This window comes from Bos taurus, chromosome 8, assembly GCF_002263795.3.
Source record: "Bos taurus isolate L1 Dominette 01449 registration number 42190680 breed Hereford chromosome 8, ARS-UCD2.0, whole genome shotgun sequence".
Classification (NCBI taxonomy): domain Eukaryota; kingdom Metazoa; phylum Chordata; class Mammalia; order Artiodactyla; family Bovidae; genus Bos; species Bos taurus.
In genome coordinates, this window is record NC_037335.1 from 110292059 (window position 1) to 110318701 (window position 26643).

Genomic DNA, 26643 nt, shown 5'->3' on the forward strand with positions numbered 1-26643 from the left:
CATGCTTTCTCCGAGCTTCTCTTATGTATCACTTTCATTGATCTTATGGATCTGTTTTGCCACTGAGCTAAGAGTTCCGTGAAGACAGAGTGCACCGCTTATCTTTCCCCGCCCACCAGGGTCCAGCACCGTAGGTCTCAATCACGCTCGGACGAAAGAATGGCTGCGGCTCACACTGTCAGAAGAGAGCGTGTCTCCTCCCATCAGACACAGGTGGTGAAAGGCACAGCGGGGCAGCTGTCTCTAGAAGTGCTCGTCCCACAGAGCCCTTATTAGCTCAGCGAGCAGGCATGGTTATTCCTTTGTCAGGACACCAGCTTTGAGACAAGTGTCCCCATCACTCGTCTCTGGTTTCCACACGCGTCAAGGAAGCAAGTCAGCCTCATGACAGGTTGTCAGCACTGGGGACGAGAAAAAGAAGTCCTGACGTGTTGGTAGCCTGTCGTGTTTGGCGAGATGCCACTACCCTGGAGCTCTGGCATTGTATTTCAGCCTCGTGAAAGCCCTGTGGGCGGGGCGGGGCCAGGCAGGGCCCTTCTCCGTTTGTAAGTGAACAGGCTGAGGCAAGATGGGATACCGGGTCTGTCCTGGGGGCTGGGCTCTTGGTTTTCTGATACACTGAGCCCACTGGGCCGTGCTGCCCCCTCACCTCCCAGGGAGGGCCAGCCTCAGAAACATCCGGCTGGAGAGGACAGGCAGGGCTGCTAACCCATTTCACAGATGAGAACACTGAGGGTCTGAGGAGTGATTCACAGCCTCAGCAGGTACAGGAGGAGTAAGCTGCAGAGAAGGCTGGAGGGGGAAAGGTGAGGGGGCTGCTCTGGAGCTCTGCATGGCAACATGAAGCCTCAGGGCTCTGGGAGGATGGGCCAGGGTCCTGCAGCAGGTTGCGTAGCGACCTCCAAGGTGAGAGGACAAGCGAGCCCTGGCCCAGCCAGCCAGGCAGCGTGCCCCCGCTTCTTGCCAGCCTCTCCTGTGTAGCATCTCCTCTGAGGTCAGCGAACTTGGTGAGTGAGGCAGGCGGGGCAGTTCCCCCGTTACAGACAGAGGACCAAGGAGGAGAAGCTTGGGTGCCACCTGCAAAACTAGTCCACCCAGAGCTCAAAAGTCACCACCAACTCTCACAACCCTTCATGAAAACTGCAAACGAGATTAAAGAACGGTTCTTTCTCTGGTTTTATACACACAAAAGGACAGCATCTGCGGGTGGCTCAGAGGTCCTGACCCGTCAACTAGAGATGTGGTTACCTGGGTTCAGCGGGTGACATAGGATTCTGTGGCCGAGGGTGGGACCCCCAGGCAGGAGCACAGGGAGTGTGGGTCCCTCTCCTTCTCCACGCTCCTACCGGCTGCTCCTGGGAGCTCAGAGCCCCGGTTTCACCTGGAGGAGGTGGAGGGGCCTTTGGCTGGGGGAGGCGCAGGACACAGGGCCTGCGTGTGGCTCTGTATAGAGGGGAAGCCAACTGCCAGGCCCAGGAGGGGCAGTGCCATGAGGGCCAGCTCGCCCACCTCGAGGTGCTGAAGGTGAGTCAGGACACTGGAGGGCATGGGGCTCCTGAACGCTGCAGCTCGTGGCCTCAGCTGGCCCAGGGGGCCAAGAGTTAGAGACTTTCTGGGCTTGGAAGGAACCATGAAGGTCTTCAAATCCACCCCCGTTTGATGCCCTCCCCAAAGCGTAGCCTTCTGCGGTTGCTTGTTCACCTCCAGTGCCGGGGAACTCAGTCCAGCCTGGGACAGACTGAATTACACTGGGCTCCATCCTTTCCACCCCTGGTTCCGGTTCTGACCCCCGAGCAGGAAGAGAGCAAGCACGGTCTCCACGGTGACCCGCAGAGGCCTCCCCATCCCTGGAGCCCTTGGCTGAGGTCCCGCATCTCCAGCTCAGCATCCACGCCCCAGCCTGGTCCCCACACCCTCCCGCTCTTGGCCAGAGTCCACCTCCACGTTCAGGGCTGGGGTGGCTCTCTGGCCTCCAGTTCTGCGTGGTGAGTGCTGGGGGTCAGTCCTGCACCACCTCCCTCTGGACCTTCCGCCTTCATGGGTCGGCCCCAGGGTCCCGCCACTAAGTTGACGGCGAGTCCCAGCCAATCTGTCAGCCGGGCTCAGGTGGTGCCAGCCCCGGCCCGTCATCATGCCCTGGGGTCCTGGGCACGGGGGCCGGGACCTCGGTCATCGTGCAGCCTCTTCCGAGCGGGTCTCCCGAGGACTCGGGCGTGGATGGCTCGGCCCGCCGCTCTAAGTGTTAGTGTCCACGACGCACTTGACGAACATGGTGTCGTCCTTCACGTAGGCGTGCTTGGGCGACTGCAGCTTGTTGAGGGGGAAGAAGAGCGGGCAGCCGCTGGCCACGTTGGTCTCGCTCTGGGGCCGCTGGAAGGAAGCGGAGTTCAGGTCGGGCCGGAAGGCGTCGATGGCGTGTTCACGGTTGTTCTGGTCCAGCAGCATGAAGGTGACCTGCCGGGCAGCGTGCTAGGTCAGGCCCGGGTCTCACCCTGCCGTCCCTCTGATGCTGAGCTCACACTGCTGTTGCTTTGATTTAGCTCCTCCGGACTCTTTTGCAACCCCATGGACGATAGCCAGCCAGGCTCCTCTGTCCACAGGATTTTCTGGGCCAGAATACTGGAGTGGGTAGCCATTCCCTTCTCCAGGGCATCTTCCCCACCCAGGGATCGAACCCACATCTCCTGTACTGAAGGTGGATTCCTTACCACTGTGCCACCGGGAAAGCCTGAGCTCACGCTGAGCAGAAGCCAAAGAAAGAAAGAAAAGCCACACGTGGCACGTGGTGAGAGCTTGAAAGTAGAAACTCCTGGTACCATGAGTAGGCTCCAGGGGTGTTCTACGATCAGGGCTCAGACGTTCTATCTGACAGGAAGGGGCAACTGTCAACTGTGGTTGGCTGTTAGGGGCTAAAGGCGAGACTGAGTCCTGACAAGGAGGCTGGACCCCTTAAGCCAAGATGCCCCTTTCTGCTCGGAGAGGTTGACCCTTCAACCGCAGCTGGATCCTCTGGGACAAGGCAGAGGGGTAAGAGCAGCCAGGCCTTCCACTGAGCAGATGTCAATTCCATCCTGAAACACAAACCCAGCTTCTGTTCTGCACAGGGGCCCTGTGTGTCCCCAGGAAGCCAGTGATCTTGAAGTGACATATATTCTCCCCTCCGGCCCACACCACTGAAATACCCGTCACCCCCGCCGCAATGGTTCTCAAACTCGGCTGCACTTTAGAATTCCCTGGGAAGGTCTGAAAATTCCCAGTGCCCAGGGCTCACCGTTTACAGTAGTGGGGCCCAGTCATTAGAATTTTTAAAACTCCCCCAGAACGTATGGGAACCGGTTTTGACCTACTGATTCATACCCAGACCCCGTGGTGCCCCGCCCCCAGCCATTTGCTCTCCCTCATCCCCCTTCACCGCCGCTGAGGTCTGGAGTCCACACTCTCCCCCACCCTCTTGCTGCTGCTGCTCACCTTCGGGGGAATGCCTGCCACACCTCCGCCTCCGGCTGCCCTTTGAAACATTCTTAACAAACTTTATTTTTTAGAGCAGTTTTAGGTGCATGGCAAAATTGAATGGAAAATACAGAGATTTCAAGCCTCGCCACACTGCCTCCTACACTGTCAACGTCCCCCACCCGAGAGGAACGTTGGCTGCAACTGATGAACCTGTGCTGAGACATCATATTCACCCGAAGTCCCTAGTTTACTTTAAGGTTCACGCCTGGTTTTGTACGTTCTCAGGTCTGGAAGGTATGTAAGGACAGGAATCTGTCAGTATCATATCAGAGTGTCCAGGAGTGTAGTGTTAGTGGCTCAGTCGTGTCCAGCTCTTTGCAGTCTCATGGACCGGTGCCCTCCAGGCTCCTCTGTACATGGGAGTCTCCAGGCAAGAATACTGGAGTGGGTTGCCATGCCCTCCTCCAGGGGGTCTTCCTGATCCCAGGGACCGATCCCGGGTCTCCTGCACTGCAGGCGGATTCCTGACCGTCTGAGTTACAGGGAAGTCCCTCAGAGTATTTACACTGCCCTAAACCCTCTGCGTTCCACCTATTCATCTCTCCTCTCCTCCATGAAACCCTGGCAACCTTTGATTTTCTCACTGTCTTCACAGTTTGCCTCTTCCAGAATATCATATAATTGGAATCCTACCGTATGTGGGCTGCCGTCTATGGGGTCGCACAGAGTCGGACACCACTGAAGCGACTTAGCAGCAGCAGCAGTATGTAGCTTCTTCAGATTGACTTCTTTCACTCAGTTAACATGCATTTAAGGTTCCTCCATATCTTTTCGTGCTCCCTCGCTTATTTCTTTGGAGGCTAAATAATACTCTGTTGTCTAGACGGGCCGGTTTATCTACGCATTCACCTACTGAAGGACATCTTGGCTGCTTCCAAGTGTTGGCAGTCATGAACAAAGGTGCTATCAATATCCGTCTGCAGGGTTTTGGGTGGACTTAAGTTTTCAACTCATTTGAGTAAATGCCAAGGAGTCACATGGTAAGAGTATGTTCAGTTTTGTAAGAAACTGCAAACCGTCATCAAAGTGGCCGGACCATTTTACACTCTCACCAGCCATGCGTGAGGGTCCCTGCTGCGCCACGCCCTTGCCAACACCTGGTGTTGCCAGCACTGGATTGTGGCCATTCTTAAAGGGATACGGTGGCATCTGCCTCTCGCCCTTTTTCTGAGAGTGCTGCTGGCAGGCTAGACCCACAGTACCTCCTATAGGAAGTTTTCTTTATTCACCCCACTGTGTGAACTCCATCTCTACATGTCTTCCAGGGTGGCTGGTCCAGGCATTTCAGCTCCTGGACTCATGCAAGCAGCAGCCTTGGCTACTAGAGGGGAACTCAGACTCTTGTTTCATAATCGGGGAAACTGATAACACAGAGGGTGAAGGGCTCTCTGCACACAGATAAGCTCGTGGCTAACCCAGGAGCAGGACCCAGGTCTCCTCCACCCGAGGAAGCCCCTCGTTTCCCAGTCCCGTACCTTGTTCCTGAAAGGCCATGGCAGCAGAGCATCATACTCCCCTCTCATGATCACGATGAAGAGGGACAGGTGGGTCCTCTTCCCCGTCCCATCCCCATTCAGGTAGAGCCGCAGGCACAGCTTGTATCCGTACTTGGCGGTGTAGAAAGCTGAAATGCGGAAGCCAGAGTCATTGCCAGGGCAGCTGGCAAGTGCTAGACTTTGCAGATGAGGAAACTGGGGCTGGCAGTTAGGCAAGCCCAGGTCATGGCCCCAGACTGTGACATCTGGGATTGGAGCCGCTTCTCCACCAAAGAGCACCAGGGGGCTTCCCCGGTGGCTCAGCGGTAAAGAATCTGCCTGGAAGGCTGGAGACGTGGCTTCAAACCCTGGGTCAGGAAGATCCCCTGGAGAAGGAAATGGCAACCCTCTCCAGTGTTCTTGCCTGGGAAATCCCACAGACAGAGGAGCCTGGCGGGCTACAGTCCATGGGGTCGCAAAAGAGTTGAACATGACTTAGCGACTCAACAATAAACAAAAACATAGAGCATTAAATCTTGGAGACCACCTGAACCGCTGGATGTCAAGGGCCACCAGAATCGCAGACTGCCAGGACCCAGGCCTGGAGTTTCTGACTCAGCAGTGCAGGGTGAGGACTGAGAAACTTTATGTTTCTGCCAGGGCACAGAGGCGCTGCTGGCCCCACCACACTCCCGATTTAACCGACGTGCACTTCGTAGTCAGGAGCTGGAGCCCAGCAAGGGGAAGTGACCGGCCCACAAAGTCACAGCGAGCTGGGGTCAGGGCCAGAGTGAGGGGCCCGGCCTCGTACGTCCCAACACGCAGCTCTTTCTGCAGCCCCAGGCTAAGCGGCTGGGGTCTCCTGGGGGCTGGGAGGGAGTGGGGAGACTCACAACCTGCCTCGGCACAGGCCCCTGGGATGAATCATCCCCTGGTGATTAGGTATAGGGCCTGTGGGCTCTCTCCTGGGCAGCTGAAAGAGCCATCTGAGTGTGGGTTCCAGCAGCTGTCCCCATGAGGGCCCGTCTGGGAGGGGCAGAGCGGGCACAGCTTGTGCAGGGCGGGAAGGCGTGGAGCGGGGACAGGCTGACGGTCTGACTCATCTCTGCCCTCTGTGCTTTGGTAGAACAGGAAGCCAGAGACACTGCTTGCTTTTTCCCTCTTTGGAAAGCAGCCAGGACAAAAAGCTTACGTGTAGAGGGCAAGGCCACCCCACGAAGGAGCTGCCCCGGTTCCTGAGGCAAGGCGCCTGGCTTGGGGGCCCACCTGCCCTGTGGGGTGGGGCAGACTCCCACGCCCCCTCTTAATCCTAGCGCTGTTGGGCTTGGGTGAGTCAGAGGAGCTGACGGACTGGAAAGGCATGAGGTTGGAGCAGACGTGAGTGGGGGTTAACACTGCCTTCAGCAGAAATCCTCCTTAACAACCCACCCATTTTCCTTAGACACACACGAGGGAGGCAAGGGGGAAAGCACAAGGTCTGAGCACAGACACACACAGCGTCACATAAGCAGGTCTCAGCTGAGGAAGAGCAGCACCGACCGAGTAACTGCCTGCTTTACGCAAGATGAAGTGCCAGGCCCCGGGATCCCGGGAATGAGTAAGAACTGCCCTGATTTACACAATACTCGCTCACATGCTCCCCACAATTGTACACAGATGCCTGTGGTTTTACCTAGATCTCCCCTTGTCTGATTTCAGGTCACTGGGTCTCGGAGGGCTGGGGCACCTGTGAAAGCCATCCTCCACTCCCCTCAAGTCTGCACAGACTCGGGTTCACAGTGCACTCCCTTTCAAAACCGGTATCCACACAAATGACTGAGGTGACTTATTCCTAGTTGCAGAATGTAACCGGTGTTCAGGGAGGCAGAAGGCCAGCCTGGTGCCCACAGCCCCTGCTCCACACGGCGGGGTGGGGAGGAGCCCACCACCTCCACGGGCCTGGCAGGGCCGGGCCTCTGAACGGCCGCAGGCCTAACCGTATGCAGCACGGCTGTCAGAGCGGACCACCCCCTACCCCCGGCTTGTCTCCTGGGCCCCGTGGGGCCTGCCTCCTCTGCAGGTGCCGGTACCGGCCGCCCCGCGCTTGCCTTCCGGGAGGAGTTACCTGGGGAGAAGAGGCTGACGGTCCTGCCACAGGCCGACTCATGGCATCGGCGGGTGACGTTGGTGATCTTCCAGAGGAAGGTGCCGTCGTAGGAGGCCTCCTCCACGAGGCGCAGGCTCTGCTCCAGCTTGCCCAAGGCCTGGTCCTTCTGGGCCAGGGTCTGCTGCAACTCCAACACCTGAGGCGGGGGAACCCATTTAGCCAGAGGCACAGAACCCAGCCTAAGCGTGAGGTACAGATGGCGGGATGTAGAGACAGACACAGCTGTTCCCCAGATGGCCTTCCTGACCTTGCCTCCCTCAGCTGCAGGCGTCTCTCTCTGCATATGCTGCCCTCCTGCCTGGAATTCCTCTCCCTCCCTTCCCCACTGGCCAACTCCTATTCATCCGTCAGGAACCCGGCTCACATAGCCCTTCCTCTGGGAAGTCTTCGACCACTGCCCTAGTTCCGCTGGTTTCCCTCTTCCCTCTCTGTTCTTACAAGCGTCTGCGATATATTTTTCTGCTTTTCCTACAGGATAGATGGTCTCCCCTATCAAGGGCTGGGCCCATGCTCATTTTATCTGTGGCCGTTTGGCTCAGATGGTAAAGAATGTGCCTGCAACACAGGAGATGCAGGTTTGATCCTTGGGTTGGGAAGACCCCTGGAGAAGGGAGTGGCAACCTACTCCAGTATTCTTGCCTGGAGAATTCCATGGACAGAGGTGCCTGGCGGGCTACAGTCCATGGGGTTCCAAGGAGTTGGACGTGACTGAGTGGCTTCCACATGAGTTGCATAGTGCCTGGCATGTAAGGGTTGAGCCACAAATCTTGTCAAGGAACTGAAGACATGGTCACTGCCCTTGTGGGGAGCGGGCAGGCACTGCCTTCCAACGAGGGCAAGAGTTGCATAAATCAATCCTTCACTCTGTCCCTCAAAGCCCGTGTTGGGCTCTTCTAGTAGTTCCTCCATTGACATTTGAAAAAAAATACAAATTTATTCCCAGGGATATTCAGGTAGGGAAGTCAGGAATGGAAGTGAGCATCCTTAAAGAAAATCAAATCCCTAATTTTACAGATGAAAAAGTCACAGTCCTGTGACTTGCTCAGATCTACATAGCAAGTGAATGGTGGGCCTGGAACCAAAATCCAGGCTGAGCTCAACATAAGATGGTGATGTAATATTGTTGCCCCACAAGAAGCAACACAGCATTGTGACTGGTCATATTAAGAGAAGTATAAGCTCTGCAACAAAGGAGGTTACAGTCTGACTCAACCAAGAACTGTCAGATAAGTGAATTATCTGGTGGTGTGGTACCATCATGCTGAAGGGTGGAATTCTTTAGAGACTGAGCCAGAACACAAGAAACACAGTCCTCTGAAGAAGTGTGGACACTGGGGGTGTTTAGCCTAAAGAAGGAAACACTCAGCCAGGGCATTATTACTGACTTCTCATCTCCGAAGAACTTCCATGGGGGCTAGAAGTCAGATGTTTTGTGGGCCCCAAGGAGCAGGGAAGACAGAGGGACTAATTTTGGCTTAGTATGAGGGAGAGCTTTCTAAGCGTGAAAAGTGTCCGACAGTGGAATGAGGTGCTTGGGGTGGGAATAGTCTACTGCAGAAGAATTGACGCAAACAAAAGGAAGAGCTGGATGGGGGGTTGAACTATCACTTCTGCTTCAGTCCTCTTCCTAGAAGGTCTCAGGACACAGGAGAGAGATTTTTGATGAGGGCATGGCTGGTCTGTACAGGGAGGAGGCATAGGAGGAAGGCTGGTCCATTTGCTCTGGAGACCAGATGGGGCAAGGGGTAGGGGGGCCCTGAGCTGCCTTGAAGGTGAACTTGCCTCCCAGGCTCACCCTCTGCTCCAGGCTCAGGATGTGTTCGCGGTCCAGCTGGCTCTGGTGAATGGAGGCGGCCAGGGCCAGGTGGGAGGCCTCCACCTCCTTGTTGAGGACAGCGACAATGTTCTCGAACACACACAGCTTCCCTTCCAGCTCGTTCAGGAGCTTCTCCTTCATGAAGTGATGCAGGGCCAGCTCGTCCTGGCTCTCGGAGCAGGGGGCCCGGTAGCAGTCCACCTCCAGGTCCCCGGCCACCTCCACGGCCCCCTGCAGCTGCAGGTCTGACAGGTTCCGTTCCAGGGCCATGGGCCCGTACCCCAGGCCAGAGCCCAGCTGGGCCTTCCACTGCTTCATGAACCCCAACAGCAGGTTCAGGTGGGCGGCCTGGGAGGTGACCTCATGCTCCTCCATGAACTTTGGGCTTCCCTGCCGAAAGAGTGGGGCTGATCAGTGAAAACAGAGGAGGAGGAGGAGGAGGGAGCACCAAGGAGCCAAGGAGAGTCCTGCCATCACAGGTTACCAAGGGATGTCATATCCATTCATCCAGCAACGGGAAGTACACAGCGAGAGGGACGTGGAGAAGGGCCCTGGCGTTAGACACGCCCGTGCTGAGCCGTGTGCACTCCAGCTTCCAGAGCAGCCGTTCTGTCCTGCCCTCAGCACAGTGATGATTCAGGACCATGGAGAGAGGCACAGGGGTTGGGGGTAGTGGGGAGGGGAGGGTCATTGTTGTGATGCTACTACAATGCTCAGGTGAGACTTTAAGAAGAACTCCCCTGAATACAAAGATGATTTACTAGTGATTTTTTGGCTTGTGAGCCACGTAAGGTACATCCAGAGCAGCAGCTGGATGTTGGGGGAAAACCCGAGGGGCTGAGCAAGGAGGTCTGAGACTGCAGTGTACAGACCTCCTTTCTCACACCTAGATACTCACCTTGAAGGAGCAGCCGACACCTGCAAAGGGGCACCCAACTCCAGCCTCAGCCACCTCGGGGTGATCCTGGAAATAAGAACCACGTCACTGGATGTTGTGGGTGCCGGTGGCACGGGCGCTGTCTGTGAAGCACCAGCATCCGCCAGGCAGGGGCTGGGCTGGGCCACGAAACTTTGCACATGCTGTTCATTCTGCCTGGCTGATTTCTTTCCACCCTTCAAGCTTCAGCCCTTCTGTGACCCTCCTTCAAAATGAGATCAGAGCTCCTGCTGTGATCCTGGGAAGCACTGCCGCCCCTCTTGCTGGGACAGGTTCCACCCAACTCACTCTTTGGTTGCCCCCACTGGTCTGGGAGCTCCCCGAGGGTCCCAAACAAGCAACCTGGCAATACCGTTAACCTACGCATAGGTCTGAGGAGTTTGGAAAATGGCTTTCATGGTCATAGTTCTTCTGAGGGCCCCAAACAACACTCTGGGATGGCAGGGTAGGTTTTCTGTTCCCATTTGATTGATGAAGAAACTGAGGCTCACAGAGCAGAAGGGATTTACTCAAGGAGGAACAGCTAGGAGGCTGCACAGCTCCAGGACTCTTCCCACCACATATCTCTTGTTGTCGTTCAGCCGCTAAGTTGTGTCGGTCTCTTTTTGACCCCATGCACTGCAGCACTCCGGGCTTCCCTGTCCTTCACTATCTCCCAGATTTTGCTCAAGCTCATGTCCATTGAGTTGGTGATGCCATCTCTGTCTCTTACCAAAAGCAAACCCAAGAGAGACTGGGAGGACTTTTTTCCCCCCCAAAACATACACCTATAAAGGCCTTAAATACAGAATATATAAAGAACTCTTACAATTCAGTAATAAGACAGAGAGCCTAACACAAAATGAGTAAAACACTGAACAGATACTTCATAAAAGGAGACACATAAATGACAAGCCTATGAAAGTAGGGTCATCATCACCAGCTGTCAGAGAAACGCAGATTATTATAAAATGCCATTGTCTGCTCACTAAATGGCTAAAATTTAAAAAGAATGGCAATACCAAGCTTTGGGGAGAATGTGGAAGAACTGGAAAATACTTGCAGGTTGCTAGTGGGAATAAAAGTTATGACCAACCTAGATAGCATATTCAAAAGCAGAGATATTACTTTGCCAACAAAGGTCGGTCTAGTCAAGGCTATGGTTTTCCTGTGGTCATGTATGGATGTGAGAGTTCGACTGTGAAGAAGGCTGAGCGCCAAAGAATTGATGCTTTTGCACTGTGGTGTTGGAGAAGACTCTTGAGAGTCCCTTGGACTGCAAGGAGATCCAACCAGTCCATTCTAAAGGAGATCAGCCCTGGGTATTCTTTGGAAGGACTGATGCTAAAGCTGAAACTCCAGTACTTTGGCCACATCATGCGAAGAGTTGACTCACTGGAAAAGACTCTGATGCTGGGAGGGATTGGGGGCAGGAGAAGAAGGGGATGACAGAGGATGAGATGGCTGGATGGCATCACTGACTCAATGGACGTGAGTCTGAGTGAACTCTGGGAGTTGGTGATGGACAGGGAGGCCTGGCGTGCTGCGATTCATGGGGTCGCAAAGAGTCGGACACAACTGAGCGACTGAACTGAGCTGAGTGGGAATGCAAAACGGTGCAGCTGCTTTGGGACAAACTATGGCATCATCTCATAAAGTTAAATCATAAAGGAACCTACAGATCATGCTTACCAAGCTAGCAGATAACCCACACATTCCACTCCTAGGGATTTACCCAGGAGAAACTGAAAATGTTTCCATGTGTTATGTAAACGTTCCACAGCTTTACTCGTAACAGGCCCACACTGGAGGCTGTCCGAGTTTTCATCTGCTGGTAGATGGGTGAACAAAGTGTGGGGTGTTCATACCCAAGGACACTCACCACTCAGCAACTGGATGGACTAAATTACTAACGTGTGCAGTAACAGAGCGACCTCAAAACATTCTGCTGAATGAAGAGTCAAACACGGAAGACCGCATACTAGAATTCTATTCCAAGTTAATTTTTTCTTCTGATAATAAAAAAAAATTGTTTTGGCTTCACCATGCAGCATGTGGGATCTCAGATGCCTGACCAGGGATCAAACCTGTGCCCACTGCTTTGAAAGTGCGGAGTCTGAACCACTGGACCGCCAGGGAAGTCCCTAGGATTTCATTCTCATGAGATTCTAGAAAAGGCAAAACCGTAAACAGAAAGCAGATCGGTGGCTGCCTGGGGCTGTAGCTGGGGGAGACTGACTAGCCAGGGGCGCAAGAAAGTTTTATCTGGTGCAGAAGCACTCATGTTCTTAACTGCAGGTCACATGATTGCAGGTATTTACCGGCATCCATCGATCTGTACACTTAAAATGAGTGAATTTTATTACACATAAATAATATACTGACTTTCCAAGAGCTTTGTTGCTGTTTTTAATAAGCTCACGGGGCGATGTGAGGGGAGATCTGGACGGGATGACAGAAGTCTTTGGGCAAATATAAAGTCATACTAGTCGTCCTTCCGTACAAGTTAAACAAGAGAGAGCTGTGGGCTTCACGAGGCAGGTGACTGGAACACAGAGCACAGCCCAGCAGAGGGCCGCCCCACAGGGCCCCACTGCCTCAGGCTTCGGGCACAAGATGTTCCCAATAAGGAACAGAAAACAGATGTTTTCTGGGAGGGAGGCAGCCTTGGCAGGGAGACCAGGCGGGCTCCGCAAAGTACCCCGCAATGCAGCTTCTCCCAGCAGGTAGCTTCCTGATGTGCAGGGAGGGCGGAAGACCCGAGGCCGATGGGGACCTGGTGATGGATGAGGGGTGACTGCTCAGGCCCTGAAACTGCCTCCAAGCCCGCGATTCGAATCCTCTGCAGCTCGAAGTGAGAGGCAGAGGGAGGTAAGAAGGTGCAAGTGAGAAGACTGATGGTGTGGTCCCAGAGTCGCACATGGATGGGGGCAGGCGTCCCTCTGGCAGCTGAGCCTCGTGGCGTTGTACTGTGCATGAGAGCCCAGGCGGACCGGCAAGCGCTGCGTGCGCGGAGCAGGCATCCTGGTTACCACGTGTGGCAGAGGAGCCTGGGGCCGGCCGCTCATGCAGGCAGAGCAGAGGCTGCTGGGGGCCGGCCAGACTGCCACCGCCAGCCACTGCCTCTCGCTCCCTGGGGTGCCTACAGGGGGTGGCTCTGGAGCCGCCCCGTTGGGGTGCAAAGCACGTTTCTGTCAGTTCACACACTTAGCTGTGTGGTCCTGGGGGACTTATTAACTCCCCCACGTCTCAGTTTCCCAATCTGGAAAATGGAGACAATAATAGAACCCCCCCACCCCATGGAGTTATGGTGAGGATTAAATGCCACAATACACATAAATTCTGATACGAGTGACCTATTCTGTTATAATAACATACCACAAATTTAATGGCTTAAACAGCCCACATTTATTATCTTACGGTTCTGGAAATCATAAGTGCTAACATCAAGGCGTCAGCAGGACTGTGTTCCTTCTGGAGACCAGAGGGGAGAACCTGTTTTCTGATCTCTTCCAGCTTCCAGAGGCTGCCTGCATTCCTTGGCTCATGGTCCCTCCCTCCAGAGTCAGAGGCAGCAGCAGAGCATCTTCCAGCTTCCCTCTGATTCTGCCTCTCTTGTCTTCCTCTTTTGAGGACCATTGTGATTACAGTGAGCTCACCAAATAACCGAGTCATCTCCCCATCACAAGATCCTTAAGACCCTTTTGCCATTGCCATGGGCTGAGTAGCGTCTGTGCGTACTAAGTCGCTTTAGCAGTGTCTGTCTGTTTGTGACCCTATGAACTGCAGCCCCCCAGGCTCCTCTGACCACAGGATTCTCTAGGCAAGAATGCCGGAGTGGGTTGCCATGCCCTCCTCCAGGGGATCTTCCCAACCCAGGGATTGAACCTGTGCCTCCTGCATTTGAAGCTCAGAGTCTTAACCACTGGACCACCTGGGAAGTCCCTGGAGACATGGTCTTTAACGAGGTGATTAAGTTAGAATGAGGTCATTAGGATGGGCCCTGCTCCAGTGTGACTGGTGTCCTTATAAGAAGAGGAAGCGAGGACACAGACATTCAGAGGGAAGAGGATGCGAAGATGCTGGGAGAAGACGGCATCCACAAGCCAAGGAGAGAGGCCTCAGGAGAAGCTGACCCTGCCTGAACTTCTTGCCTCCAGAACTTCGAAGAAATCCATCTCTACTGTTCCCACCACCCAGTCTGTGGTCCTTTGTCACGGCAGCCCGAGCAGACTAATAGTCACAGAAGCCAACGTATTCACAGGTTCCCGGGATTAACACGTGGACAGCTCTGGGGAGCATCATTCTGCCTGACACATACTTGGTTTAGCCCTGATGAGCAGGGGCAGACCTGCTATTAGGATAATTATTCGTGTGGATGAAGCACTGCCCGTGGGACATCTTTCTCCTCCCCCTTCATAGCTGTCACACACGCACCTGTTTAATCTTCACACCTCAAAGTTGCAGGAATTCTGTAAAACCCTGTTTCCTCATTGGATTTCTCAGGGGCTGGTCGAGGCGAGGAGCATCCCTACATGCACGTGTATTTCTAGAGAACCAAAGCATTTTTGCAAGCCACCTCCTAGGATCCCTGCAGTCATCCTTCAAGGCAGGCAGGGTGGAGTTGGTTTCACCTCAGTACACGTGGGAGACCTGGGCGAGTGGCTCAGCCTGGGTCATGCGGAGCTTGTACTAGAGAGGGGCCCAGTGTCCCGCAGGCACGAGCCCTTCCGGGGACGCGGCTTTCTCCACCCCCGTGTGAGCACAGCCCTGTTGGGCCTCCCAGGACCACCCAGAGGAGGTCGGGGCTCTGAAGTTCTGCTTCTCTTCATGGAGGTGACGAAACTGAACTCAGGGAAAGCTGCTGACTTACAGGAGACGATGCAAGTTTGGGGCAAAGCTGTGGTGGAGGCCAGGCGCCTGGGATCCACGTCCAGGGCCCTTCCTCCCCACTGGGGAAAGAGGGGTAGCTCATCTGAAGGCAGGGCACCCAGGGCACTAGAGAGGCAAGCGGGCTGGGGCCACGGAGGAAGAAGAGGGCATCCGTCCTGGGCCAAGCCTGTGCCACAAGCGGCCCCTGTGTGAGCGGCCTCATGGCTGGCAAACCGCTAAAAATAAAACTTGCGGTGGAATTTCCTCTGAGGAGGAAACAGAGAAAACACAATCCCAGCCCTGAGCGAACACTTGTCCTTCTGTCCACGTCCGAGAAGTCAGGGGGCGTGGTGTTCCCGGCTGCCTACTGACCCAGGCCCTTTGGGACGGGGTCAGCAGAGGGCTGTTGGGGGGCCTCCACTTGAGGACCCGGGGGCCTCTGATAATGTGGGTGTTAAGAGGATACTGGGGGCACGAGAGAAGCCTCCGTGAAGCCACCGCACGGAAGAGAGGGCCTGCAATGTGCCGGGCACTGCCCACACTGCTGTGCTGGACACAGAGGCTGGCCAAGGTCTTTGAGGGCTGGACGGGGTGTTTTTGCTTACATCTCAGCTAGCGCTGAGGGAGAGGCTTTCTACCAGGACAGGGTGGGCCTGGTCCACCCGCCAGGTCCTGCCCTCCTCTGCATCTGAGCCAGTTTCCTTTCTGGCAACCTCTGCTTGGCTCAAGTGCCACCTCCTCCAGGAAGTCCTGCTTGATTCTCCTGGTTGAAAGGAGTCTTGCCCATTCCTGTTTTCCCAGTACTTGCTGGATTCCAGCACTTAAGACTGACTAGGTATTTAAACCTGTGTAAACAAAACACTTGGGGTGATTCCCCCCTCTGGAGGCAGTAGAGAGGTGCCAGGAGGCCCGGGGGCAGGAAGAAGGAGGCTGGCTCTGCTTCCCCTTTGCGCTAAGACTGGTGCAGGCACACCTCTTCCCTGAGCCTCCATATGTCACCCATTGGTATCGCCACAGCCCATGACGTAGGATGTCATGGGACAGATGAGGTCACAGATGCAACTGCCAAGCTCAGAAGTGTGAGGGGCCTCATTTCCAGGGGCTGGATTTCAACAGACACAATCAGCATGGAGGCCGAAGACGGATTGGAGAGGGAAGCAGTCAGCGTCCTCACACAGACACAGGACGGCCTCGGGGCGCAGGAGGCTGACGCCTTGCCTTTTGCGGCCCCGAGGGAGACACGTCAGCTCAGTACAAAGGGAGAAGAAAATGCACGGCAGTTAGCTCTTCACGGTGGACACGGTGCTTTTGTGCAGCGATGAGCTGCCCGTCACTGCAGGGACACCAAGCCACTTGGCAGGAATCCAGTACAGAACGGAAATGGGACTAGACGGCTCGATCTCTGATGGTTCTCAGATTCTAGGATAATTTGAGGCATTCTTGTAAGCCACTGGCAGCAGAGGCCAGCCTGCTTTCGATCTTTTCGAGTGGCCTCAGAGGGAAGAGACAAGAGCAACAATCCCGTCCCCAGGGTCTCCCGCAGCCAGGACTGATTGCTATTTCCCAGGCTGTCCCGCCAGGCAGTCCCGACTTCACGGTCACTCCTGGAGGAAGGTCATTCCAGCCAGAACCAAGTCTCTAACTGGCTCAACAACCATCCTTTAACGTCTGCTTCTTACAGGAGCTAATCAGTCCAGGGCTCTGAGCGCTTCTCGAAGGGAAGTGACCCTTAACAAAGCCGGAGGAGGAGGACAGACTGAGGAGCGCAGAGAGGGCTCAGCTCAGCCGGCTTCCGGCCCCGCCCCTCCGCCCCACCCACCTCCACTCCCAGGTTTCCTCAGACACGTGTGCAAAGTGTTGCTTTATCATCCGCTGCTTTCCTTTGGTCAAAAGTCCCCCCAAAGTTCCCATCGGGCCAGGAGCTGGCGGAGTCCCTGGTCTTTCCACTGTGGCTTTGTGCAGGTGTCAGACCACTGGCTCACGCCGCCCCCCAGCTTTCCACGGGGTGCACCCCCCACCCCCCCGCGCTGTAGCCTGCTGAGAGCCTGTAATTCCATCAGTGGAGCCACTCCACTGGGTCAAAGGCATCAGGTTTCACACTGCACCCTGCAGGGCCCTAGGAATCCACAGTCTCCGGGGGCTGGGGCAGGAGAAGGAAGAGGGGTGACCGCAGGGCCAGGGGTCCAGGCTCCCCTTCTACTTCCATCTGATTTCACACTAACAAGGATGAAAAAATTAGAACTACTGAATTGGGAGATATTAAAATATCTCTGCTTTATGTTAGCTAGGATTTACACAATGAATCTGGATTCATTCCGTTAAGAGGCAAGACTAAAGCAAACCAGAAACAATCGTCCTGATGCCTTCAGGCAGGTAGTTGCCTTTGGAGGGTGCGGCACAAAGGGTGGAGGCCCACTGAGCACAAAGATGCCCTAGAGGGAGGTTTGGGAAGTTATTCCAGGGTGTTAATCCTATCGGCTCTCACCAGTGGTAGAGAATAAAGTTCCGGGAAAATGCATTAGATCCTTACTGTGATTCCCTTGAGGGTCTGTGGGGCAGAGGGCTGCTGAAGAGAAGAGAGGAAAGCCCTCAAAACCAGCCCTGGTGGGACAGGCATCCCCCCAACTTTCTGGAGGAGAGGGGGCCGGAGCGGGGAAGGGGGAAGGAGGCATGGAGACCTGGACAGCAGGAGGGAGAGCGCCCCGCCAGCCAGTGACTGGCAGTGGGACATCGCGGGCACTGAAAAGGCCGTGTCCAAGGCAGCGTCTTCATTTCACAGGGAGACAAACAGGAGCCATCTCAGCCGTGCGCTGAATTATATAGCCATCCTTGACACCAGGCTCCTGATGTCCCCTACCCCCACCCAGGGCCACAGTTTGGCCAAGGGAAGAGCTTTGGTCCAAAGGACCCGGGTGCCTGGCAGTGTGGACAGCTCGGGTGGCTGGGCTGGTGAGACCTTGGTCACCAGGGAGCTTTGCAATGAGAATCCCCAGTGGGTGTCGGGGCCCCACATGTAAGAAAAGGGGGTTAGATTTAGAGCCGGGGTTAAAAGCTCTGGATTCACAGACCAGTAGCAGTTTTGTTTGCTTTTTAAATTAGGAGATCAACATAAAGATTGCTGCTTTTTAATTTTACCCCAAAAAAGGCTTTACCCCCAATTCCATCATCTGTCACGATCATTTCCTTTATACAAAGACAAGCACAGGAAGGGCATCGTCTCAGAGTAAAGGGTGATTCTATAAATGCAAAGAACTTAGTTTTGTAAGAAAAAGTCATGGCAATTTTCTTTCTTTTTTCTTTTTTTACCTTTTTTGTCATGAACTGGTTTGGGAATGAACCAGGGTGGGTTGCCATGTGGGCACCTCTGGGCTGGACAGATGACCCGCAAGGGTCTTTCCAGCTCAGAAGGGTCGGGGTTCTAAAATGGTGCCTGAGGATGTCTCTTTGGCCCCTCTTACTCCTTCCACACAGCTTGGGGAAGCCGGAGTAGTGAGCTGAGGCTGGCCTGACCCTGTCAGAGAGCAAACAGGGTCAGAAAGAGCTGTCTGCACCAAGAGTTGGCAAACTCTTTCCGGAAAGAGCCAGAGAGTGAATATTTGGGAGCTGGAAGGCCTCTGTTACAACTATTCACCTCTGCCTTCTCAGGGCCAAAGCGGCCACAAGACATACATGACTGAGCTGTGGCTGTGACCCAATCCAACTCTATTTAGGGATCTGGAAGCTTGAAGGCTGGATCATTTTCATGCGTCACAAAATCTCATTCCCCTGTTGACTTTTGAAAACCCTTTACGTGTAAAAACCATTCTCAGCCCGTGACTGTGTACAAACAGGGGGCAGGCCGGGCTGGGCCCGAAGGCCGTGGTGTGTGGATCCCCGAACAGACTCCCACTCTCACCCTGAACCTGTGGGTCAGCCAGGAGGCGTGGGACAAGGGGCTTTCCCGCTGTGAACAGTCTAGACTCAGGACAAGCAGGGAGGTGCCTGCCAGCGCAGACAATGGACAATCTTTCCCGGCAGCACCAGCTTACCTTCTCCTGAGACAGAAGGCTTCCTGGACTTTCAGATGGGGTGTCATCCCCTTTGCATTTGGGACAGATCCGATCCTCGTCATTCCTGGGAACACGAGAACGAATGCCACTGAGCAAGGCCTTCAAGACTCCATGACACCAACCTCCATCCCCAGAGCCCCAGAGGCCTGGGCCTTGCCCAGCATGGCAGCTGATACCCATGAGCATATAGCTCCATCCCAGACCCACCATTCCCACACCTCAAAAACACTGGGCACCCAACGTCTTCCCATAGCTTGCAGTGAGCTTCTCTGGCAGCCGAACCTGATTTGAACTGACTAGGCTGTTAAAGCCCTTCTTATCCCACTTAGTATGAATATTTACGTTTGCAGAAATATCACAGCTTGATGCTTGAACATAAGGCATGTCCCCAGTCCCTGCCGGGAGAATGGCAGAGTAATGTACTGACTGGCTTTTCAAAAATCTGAAAAACTTCTTCGTTTTTTTCTTCAATACATCTGAGCCCAGGGGTTCGGTTAAGGGATTGTGGGTGTGTACTATATAAGTTCTTTGCAGGTTCCTCTATTTTATTCTGGTCTCTTATTTTTAGTAATTACAGATGACTCCGGCCTTTCAGAATAAGAAGGGGCCTCCGAGAACGCCCAGCCTGGGATTCCTAACCAGGAGTGGGTGTCAGATTCTGGATGCGATGACACATGGGCCTACATGCTTTTGTAAAGTGATCTGTTGCCCAGCGAGCGCCCCCGGTCAGGCCCATTTCACAGGGAGGAGAACGAGGCCTCAGAGGACGTAGGGGTGGGCCGAGGTAGAGAGATGCAGGGCAGACCTGGAACCCTTCCCCGCCCCACCACGTTTTGGAAGAAAAGGGAAGGAAACCAAGAAACCCACTGCCAAAGCCTGAGACGAGCCCAGGATGGTAAGACCAGTCAGGCTCTGCTCCCCGCCCCATCTGCCCTTGCCAGCATCACCACCTCTCTTGTCTTTCTCTTAGCCTTGTCCTTTGTCAAAGCATTTGAACTTCTCAAGTTTGCCTCAGAAGTTTCCCACCTCCCTAACCTGTAAAGTCCCCAGCAAGGTCACGCTGGGGGTGCATGGCCATTTAAGAATACCTCTGCCAGGAAACTGACCTCATCTCTCCATTAGGCCTTGCTGTCCTCTTATAACAGTGTCCACCTTTCCAAGGCTCTTCTGAGGAGTGTTTGGCACACAGTTGGTACATAATAGTTGCATAATAAGGTGGGATACTGATGATCATATTGATGTCGCACCTCTTTGAATTATTTATAATATACACATTTTAATATATATGGTGTATATTGTATATTTTTATACATATGCCAAATGCATGTATTATATACAAAGATGCGTTCACTGCTCAATTGCATCTGACTCTTTGCAACCCCATGACCATAGCCCGCCAGGCTCCTCCGTCCATGGGATTCTCCAGGCAAGAATATTGGAGTGAGTCACCATTCCCTTCTCCAAGGGATCTTCCTGACCTAGGGATCGAACCCAGGTCTCCTGCACTGCAGGTAGATTCTTTACCATTTGAGCCACCAGGGAAATATAAAGATATTTGTATACAATATAAAATATAAAGACATTTATGTACAAATATATAGGAGATGGTGAAGGACAGGGAAGCCTGGCGTGGTGCAGTCCATGGGGTCGCAAAGAGTTGGACATGACTTAGCAACTGAACAAAGACAATATACACATATATAAATCTGTAATACATGAACATACAACAGTGTACTAGATACTTCTGTCCCCTTTGGAAGAGTTCTCAACACAGTCTGAGGTGACGGGTGATACTGTGGCAGGAGACACATCTGTCCAGCGGTTTGTCATTTACCCAGGAGTTTATAGATAAATTCCCTATTATAAGAATCTTTTGAAATGTTACTGATTGGGCCTTGTAACAATCCTGGGAGGTAGAAAATCACTTTACGGGCATTTTATTGACAAGGGGGCTGAGGTTTTGGGACATTAAGCCATGCGCACAGGCCATATAGTAAGTAAGTAGCCCAGCTGGGCTCAGAGGCTCTGCCACCCTTGACGGCCTTCAGCAGAGGGAGCTGAGGGCTTTCTGTGGCCCCTTCTCCTTCCACCAGAAGTCAGATGGGGTGGTATCGGGGAAGCCGAGGCCAGAGAGATGCAGTCACCTGCCTGAGAGCCAGGGGTCCGCTCGCCCTCGCCTCCCATCAGGAGTCCCTCCCTGGCGCCTCCTCCCCAACCTCCCCTTCTCCTCCGACCCCTCACCTCACTTTCTCAGAGAGACAGACGGCGCAGCAGACAGGGCCGGGCTCTGGGGGGTCCTGGCAGGCAGTGGGGGGGCACCCAAAGGGGAACTCGTTCTCATCGGGGGCCGGGCGGGGGCTGCTGGCTGAGCCAGAGGCCATCCCGGGGTCCCAGGCGGGCCGGGGGTGCGGGGCCTGGTCAAAGCTCCTCGGGGCAGGGGCCCAGCCCTGCGAAGTCTGTGCTGGAGAAGTGCTCTCTGCTGGGCCACCGGCTCTGATATGCGGGCGGCTGATGCCTTTATCTTCTCGCTGGCTTGTATGGTTTGACGTCACAGCTGAGTCACAGCAGGGAAGAGACAGGAATTACCCTTGGTGGTGCAAAAAATCCCCTGGATGGTAACTGCAGGCTTCAGGAGTGTCCAGTCATTCTTTCGAGTGAGAGGGAGGTGAAGAGCAAGTCAGACAGAGAGAAGAACCACGTCACGGACTTTCAGGGACGGCAGTTCAGAGTTTCCCCTGTCGGGGGACCTCAGGCTGCCACTGGCTTCCTCCACCTCCTCCCCAGGGACAGGGGCAGAGAGAGCTCCAGTCCCTGACTTGTCTGTGTTCCCTGGGCCCTCCAAGCAGTCTGGGATTCTCAGTGGGGGTAATCACCACTCCAATGGAAATCCCCAGGGTTCTGGAGGCAGGTCCAAAAATGAAAGTTCCCTGCGTACGAGCTCTGCCTCATCCAGAGGTGAAACTCACTTCCTCACAGTGGGTCTCAGTTACCCCATCTGTAAAAAACTAAAAAAGGAATTGCAACAGGGCGTCTCCAAGCCTTCTGTGGGCACTAAAATTCCAGGACCCCATGGCCAAGGTAACCAGGGGCAGCAGGAAGGCCCCTGATGGCCCAGCCCTGCCCAGGGCATTCTTTATCAGCACGGTGATGACACCATGGACTGCTCAGGGCCCTACCCCCACGGCCCCACTAAGGAAATCATAGGTGGCCACAGACTCGGGTCAGCCACCACCACTTCCTGGCACTGAGGAGAACAAAGGTCTAAATAAATACAAGGTCACGGAGACTTGGTCTCAGCAACCCAGTGGGAGGCAGACCCATGGCAGTGTGGGAAGCATGGCTCCTGGCATACCTCCTGTGCCCCGGGCAACATTTTCCTTCCTATTCCTTAGAGCAAGCTGCTGGGAATTCCGCAGGTGCACAGAGGCACAGAGAAGCCTGGTCTGGAGTCACACAGCAGCCGGTGGCAGAGCGCGACTAGGAATTCCGCAGGTGCAAAGAGGCACAGAGGAGCCAGATGCCTGGTCTGGAGTCACACAGAGCCGGTGGCCGAGCGCGACTCGTGCCAGGTCTGTGTGGCTCCAAGCTCTGTGCTCCTTCTCCCGCTCGAGAGGAGACAGCAAGGCAGCATGGAGCCTGCAGGGCCCAGGACGGAGGGCCAAGCTGCTAGCCTCTGTTTTCTATCAAGTGGAAAAGACGGGCTTCCCTGGAGGCTCAGATGGTTAAGAATCCACCTGCAATATGGGAGACCTGGGTTGGATCCCTGGGTTGGATCCCTGGGTTGGATCCCTGGGTTGGGAGGATCCCCTGGAGGAGGGCATGGCAACCTACTCCAGCATTCTTGCCTGGGAGAATCCCCACGGACAGAGGAGCCTGGTGGCCTGCAGTCCATGGGGTCACAAAGAGTTGGACACGGCCTTCCCTGGTGGCTCAGACGGTAAAACGTCTGCCTACAACGCGGAAGACTTGGGTTCGATCCCTGGGTCGGAAAGATCCCCTGGAGAAGGAAATGGCAACCCACTCCAGTATTCTTGCCTGGAAAATCCCATGGATGGAGGAGCTTGGCTGGCTGCTGTCCATGGGGTAGCAAAGAGTCGGACACGACTGAGCGACTTCACTATCACTATCAAGCGACTGAGCACAGCACAAATGGAAGAGGCAATCAACCCCTCCACATCTTTCTGTCCTGCTGGGCTGCCGTTAGGGATAATGCAAACTTTCACAGCAGTTTCAAATCATGGGCTTTGAGTTGGGGTCCTGAGTTCATCACTCACTAGCTCTGGGTCCTGGGGCAAGGTCAGTAACTTCTCTGCATCTCAGTTTTTGCATCTGCAAAATGGGGATAATATTAATACCTGCCTCACCTGACTGTCGGAGTAACCAGATGAGACTGTGGGTGAAAGTGTGGCATGGTGCACAGCCCAAGTGAAGTGCTCAGAAGGCTTTGATATTGATGGCACAGCCCTTCCAGCTCCTCAAGATCAGGAAAAAAGATTAAAATGGTAAATTATGCTTATAGTGTTTTCACATTCATTAACTTTAGTGGAGCCTCACAAGTGGGCAAGGTAGGTCAGATGTTATCCTCTGAGTCTAGTAAATTCAACTGCCCACCTTCCCTGGAACGATGCTGAGTCTGCCAGGGGTTGCTGGCAAAAAGGGCATGACATCCTACGCTACTGCTGCAGTGGAAATCAGGTTCTCCAGCTTCACCCGGGCCAGCCCTGGCCTGGCCCTTTCAGCAAATGATTTTGAAGGTTGCTTCATGGAAAGACTGTCCAAAAGCCACTCACTTAACCATACACCCCAAACCTGCCAACTTTTCTGCATCCCCAACTGTTCCCTCCTTCCTTGGTTCGGCATCCCAGATTTCTCTCTCTGTCCAAGTTCTTGGGTCCCGTTCTCTCTCCTCTGCCTTCACCGCCTCCCAGCTCCTTCCTATCAGCCTCGACATGTGTCCAAGCTGCTCTAATGATTAAAAGCGAAAAGTAGCAGGTGCCGTGTTAAGTGCTTTTACAGGCACATCTCATCTCATCTTCACGGGAACCCTAGGAGGCAGGTATTGTCATCTTCAACCCCATTTTACTGAGGCTCTAAGAAGTTCAGTGACTTGCCTAAGGGCTCACAGATAGTGAATGGGGACTCCGGATCCCTGTGTTCTAACCACACGCGGTGCTTTAAAACGCATTACACATTCCTCTCCAGCATCTATCTACACGCTCTCCTCAGTTGAACAGAACTTTTAGAACACACTGTCTACAAAGGCGCTCCGCTTCCTCACTCCAGTCGAGGCTGCCCCAGGCCCGCGGCTTGCCCCAGTTTCTATCCACCTGGCCCTGTGGCCAGCCCATGCCACGCCTCCGGGCGCCTCCTAATTCCCTTCCCTGCTGGGGCTCCCCACCCCCACCCTCGCACTTCTCCTTGACCCCTTTCTCTTCCGAGGATTCTCGGCGCCGCGCACTCGCGTCTGCCCGGCCTTCCCTTCGTCTCTCGGGCCGCAGCTGGACCAGACCACTTCCCCCCGGGAGTCCCCGTGGGCTGCCCCAGGGATGGGTGGACTCCTGGCTCTGCGATCCCACTGCACCCCGCCACCGGAGCCCAGTCCCCCGCCTCCTGGCTCCGTGAGGCCAGAGGGCCTGTTCGAGCTCCCCAGCCCGGTTCGTGCGTCCCCCCGAGGGCGGCCGGCACCCCCCGCCGCATCTCCAGATGCGCGCGCAGCGCTGCGAGCAGAGCCGGGCCCGGGCTAGTCAAGGATGAGCGACCGCAGCGCGGCCGCCGGGGGAAGGGCAGGGGGCAGCGAGTCCGGGGCAGGGCTCGGCAGCCCGGACTCCAGGTCCCAGAGGCGCGGGGAGGCTAGCACCTGGGGAGCCCAACGGGGAGCGGGGGTCCCCGGAGTCCCGGGGCAGGCGGGGGGCGGGGTGCGCTGCACCCACCTCGCTGCCGCCGCCTCCTCCCGGCGGCCCGGCCGGAGCTTCCGGTGGCGGGAGGACTTGGCCCCGGCGGCGGAAGCCGGGGAGGGCGGGCCCGGGGCCGGTTCCTGCAGCCCGAGCCGCCTCCCCAGGCGGCCCCGGGGGCGGGGCGAGCGCTCCCCGCTGGGGAAACTGAGGCTCGGGGCGGGATCCATGGTGTGGCGGTCTATTTTTGCACCGAAAACCCACCTGCTTCCGTTCCCCTTCTCCCGGCGCGAGTTCATGGCACACGTGTGGGACTCAGTATGAAGTATTCGCGGGGTAAACGAATGCAGACTTGGGACTCGAACTATCCCGGCCCCTGCCTGCCTGCAGCCCCTTGCGGGGTGGGGCGAGCAGTAGTAACACCCGCGTCTTAGCCCTCTTGGGTTCCGGCAGAGATCCTAGCTCAGCGCTTACTGAGTTGGACGCAATCAGCAAAGAGATGTACAAAGCGGTTCCGAGCGCTTGGCGCTTCCACAAAACTCGGTGTTTTCAGGAACTGAGACTAGTTTTGTCTAAATACACGCGCGCGCGCGCGCGCGCGAACGATCACTTATTCCCTATGAATTTTGTGTATATCAATTAAAATAATTGTACTTAGCGTTGGGATAGAATTTTTGTTTAAATATACAACTTTATTTTTGCGAATTTGATGAAGGCTCCTCCATCAATATCTGCAAGACTGTTAGCTAAGGACCAAGGGAGCCTGCCTTCTTTGCTGGTTATGTTTTCGTTACTCGGAGCCACCCATTACATTCTCTACGTGTTAGGATCTCATTTTTCTGTCCTGACACCCAACTGGAGTTGGGAACTGTGTGTTACTTCTTGTTTGGTTTGGTTTTAACCTGGGATGTGTTTAAGCCTCTAGCTCACCTGGGGCGGAACTCCCACCTTCTGCTGATGCTGCAGGACAGTCCTCCTGGAGAAAGGAGGGCCCCCAGTCTGTCCTGGAGGGGAGACACCTGCCTGCAGACAAGCTGAGGGTCTAAGGGGCCTCCCGGCTGGCAATCTGTGAGACATTGACCAGAGGTGGCTTCTGTGGTCACTCTCAACTCTAAGAGAAAAGGATTTAGAGCTTAGAGTCTCTGATTTAAAAACTCCTTGGTTCTCAGTGCAATTCGTGAAGGCTTTGGGACCTCTAACAGCCATTCTCTGGTCCCATCTCTGTCCCACCCACCCCTTCCTCTCTACCCCAAGCCAGCCTAAGTGAGCAGTCAACCTGACCTTAGTCTCTTCATGTGCCACATCCTGTTTTCAGATTAATGAGCTCATTTGGTGGAAATTTACCAAGGGAAATAGTTTAATTTTGGAAAGTACCAAAAACTCATCTGTAGTCACTCGACTTATTTTGGGGGGCTCTTGAAATAGAGGGGGCATCACCAGGGGACCTCTGAGCCATCAGGGAGCAGCATATTGAAAGCAGAGCCCAATGAGGCTGAACGTGACTCAAAAAGGAATCAAAACCTTTTGGAGACCACTCATCTCTACCCAGTAGAAAAAAAAATTGCAAAAATAAGTTGAAGAAGAAAAGTAGTGCATGTGGCTAAGGCCTAAGATCTGGTGGTATGAGCCTGGGCCACGACTGGGAACGAGAAAGCTCACACAGGGAAGTAAGGGGGTGTTTGAGCCTCAGCGTGCCTCTCACATCCCTGTCTGCTCTCCTTGTTCTAAGAGGCACCAGAGGGTTTCCGTTTTCCAGCCTTCCCCCAGTCCTTTAGCTGTCAGACTCTTGACCTTGAGGTTGCCTGCTAGCCTTGTAGCCTTTTAAGATTGTGGCTCCTGCAGGGAGCTAAGGATTGAGTAGTTAGGAGGACTCTGGAAAATTAAAGTTTTTTGTGCCGTTCTGCATTGAAGATGGTAGAGCATGGGGGACCAGCCCCTAAGTGTCTGATCGCCTCCTTGGCCTGC

The 26643-nt window shown here is 54.7% G+C and overlaps 1 protein-coding gene across 10 annotated transcripts; it reads right to left on the minus strand.

Annotated features, from left to right (window-relative positions):
• Positions 1 to 1154: 1154 nt before the first annotated feature.
• On the minus strand, positions 1155 to 25220 carry TRAF1 (TNF receptor associated factor 1). 10 transcript variants are annotated; one of them, XM_059889215.1, is made up of 9 exons: positions 24718 to 24760; positions 22140 to 23261; positions 21029 to 21434; positions 18767 to 18851; positions 9849 to 9914; positions 8930 to 9340; positions 7093 to 7270; positions 4989 to 5137; positions 1159 to 2454 (listed from the first exon to the last, which is right to left on the minus strand). In XM_059889215.1, exons 3-9 carry the CDS (start codon positions 21166 to 21168, stop codon positions 2236 to 2238), a joined length of 1248 nt encoding a protein of 415 aa, XP_059745198.1. In that variant the 5' UTR covers positions 21169 to 21434; positions 22140 to 23261; positions 24718 to 24760; the 3' UTR covers positions 1159 to 2235. The 10 variants fall into 10 exon arrangements, with proteins under 10 accessions (NP_001179730.1, XP_059745198.1, XP_010806622.1 ...); XM_010808320.4 differs by lacking the exons at positions 22140 to 23261; positions 24718 to 24760 and adding an exon at positions 24943 to 25220; XM_005210594.5 differs by lacking the exon at positions 22140 to 23261.
• Positions 25221 to 26643: the final 1423 nt, after the last annotated feature.

Coding starts and splice junctions, on each gene's coding strand:
- TRAF1 (NM_001192801.1), bottom strand. CDS start 21,168: ATGGCCTCTGGCTCAGCCAGCAGCCCCCGCCCGGCCCCCGATGAGAAC. Junction 18,852..21,028: donor TGTCTCTCTGAGAAAGTGAG/GTGAGGGGTCGG, acceptor TCGTGTTCCCAG/GAATGACGAGGATCGGATCT. Junction 2,455..4,988: donor CATGGCCTTTCAGGAACAAG/GTACGGGACTGG, acceptor GCTGCCCGGCAG/GTCACCTTCATGCTGCTGGA.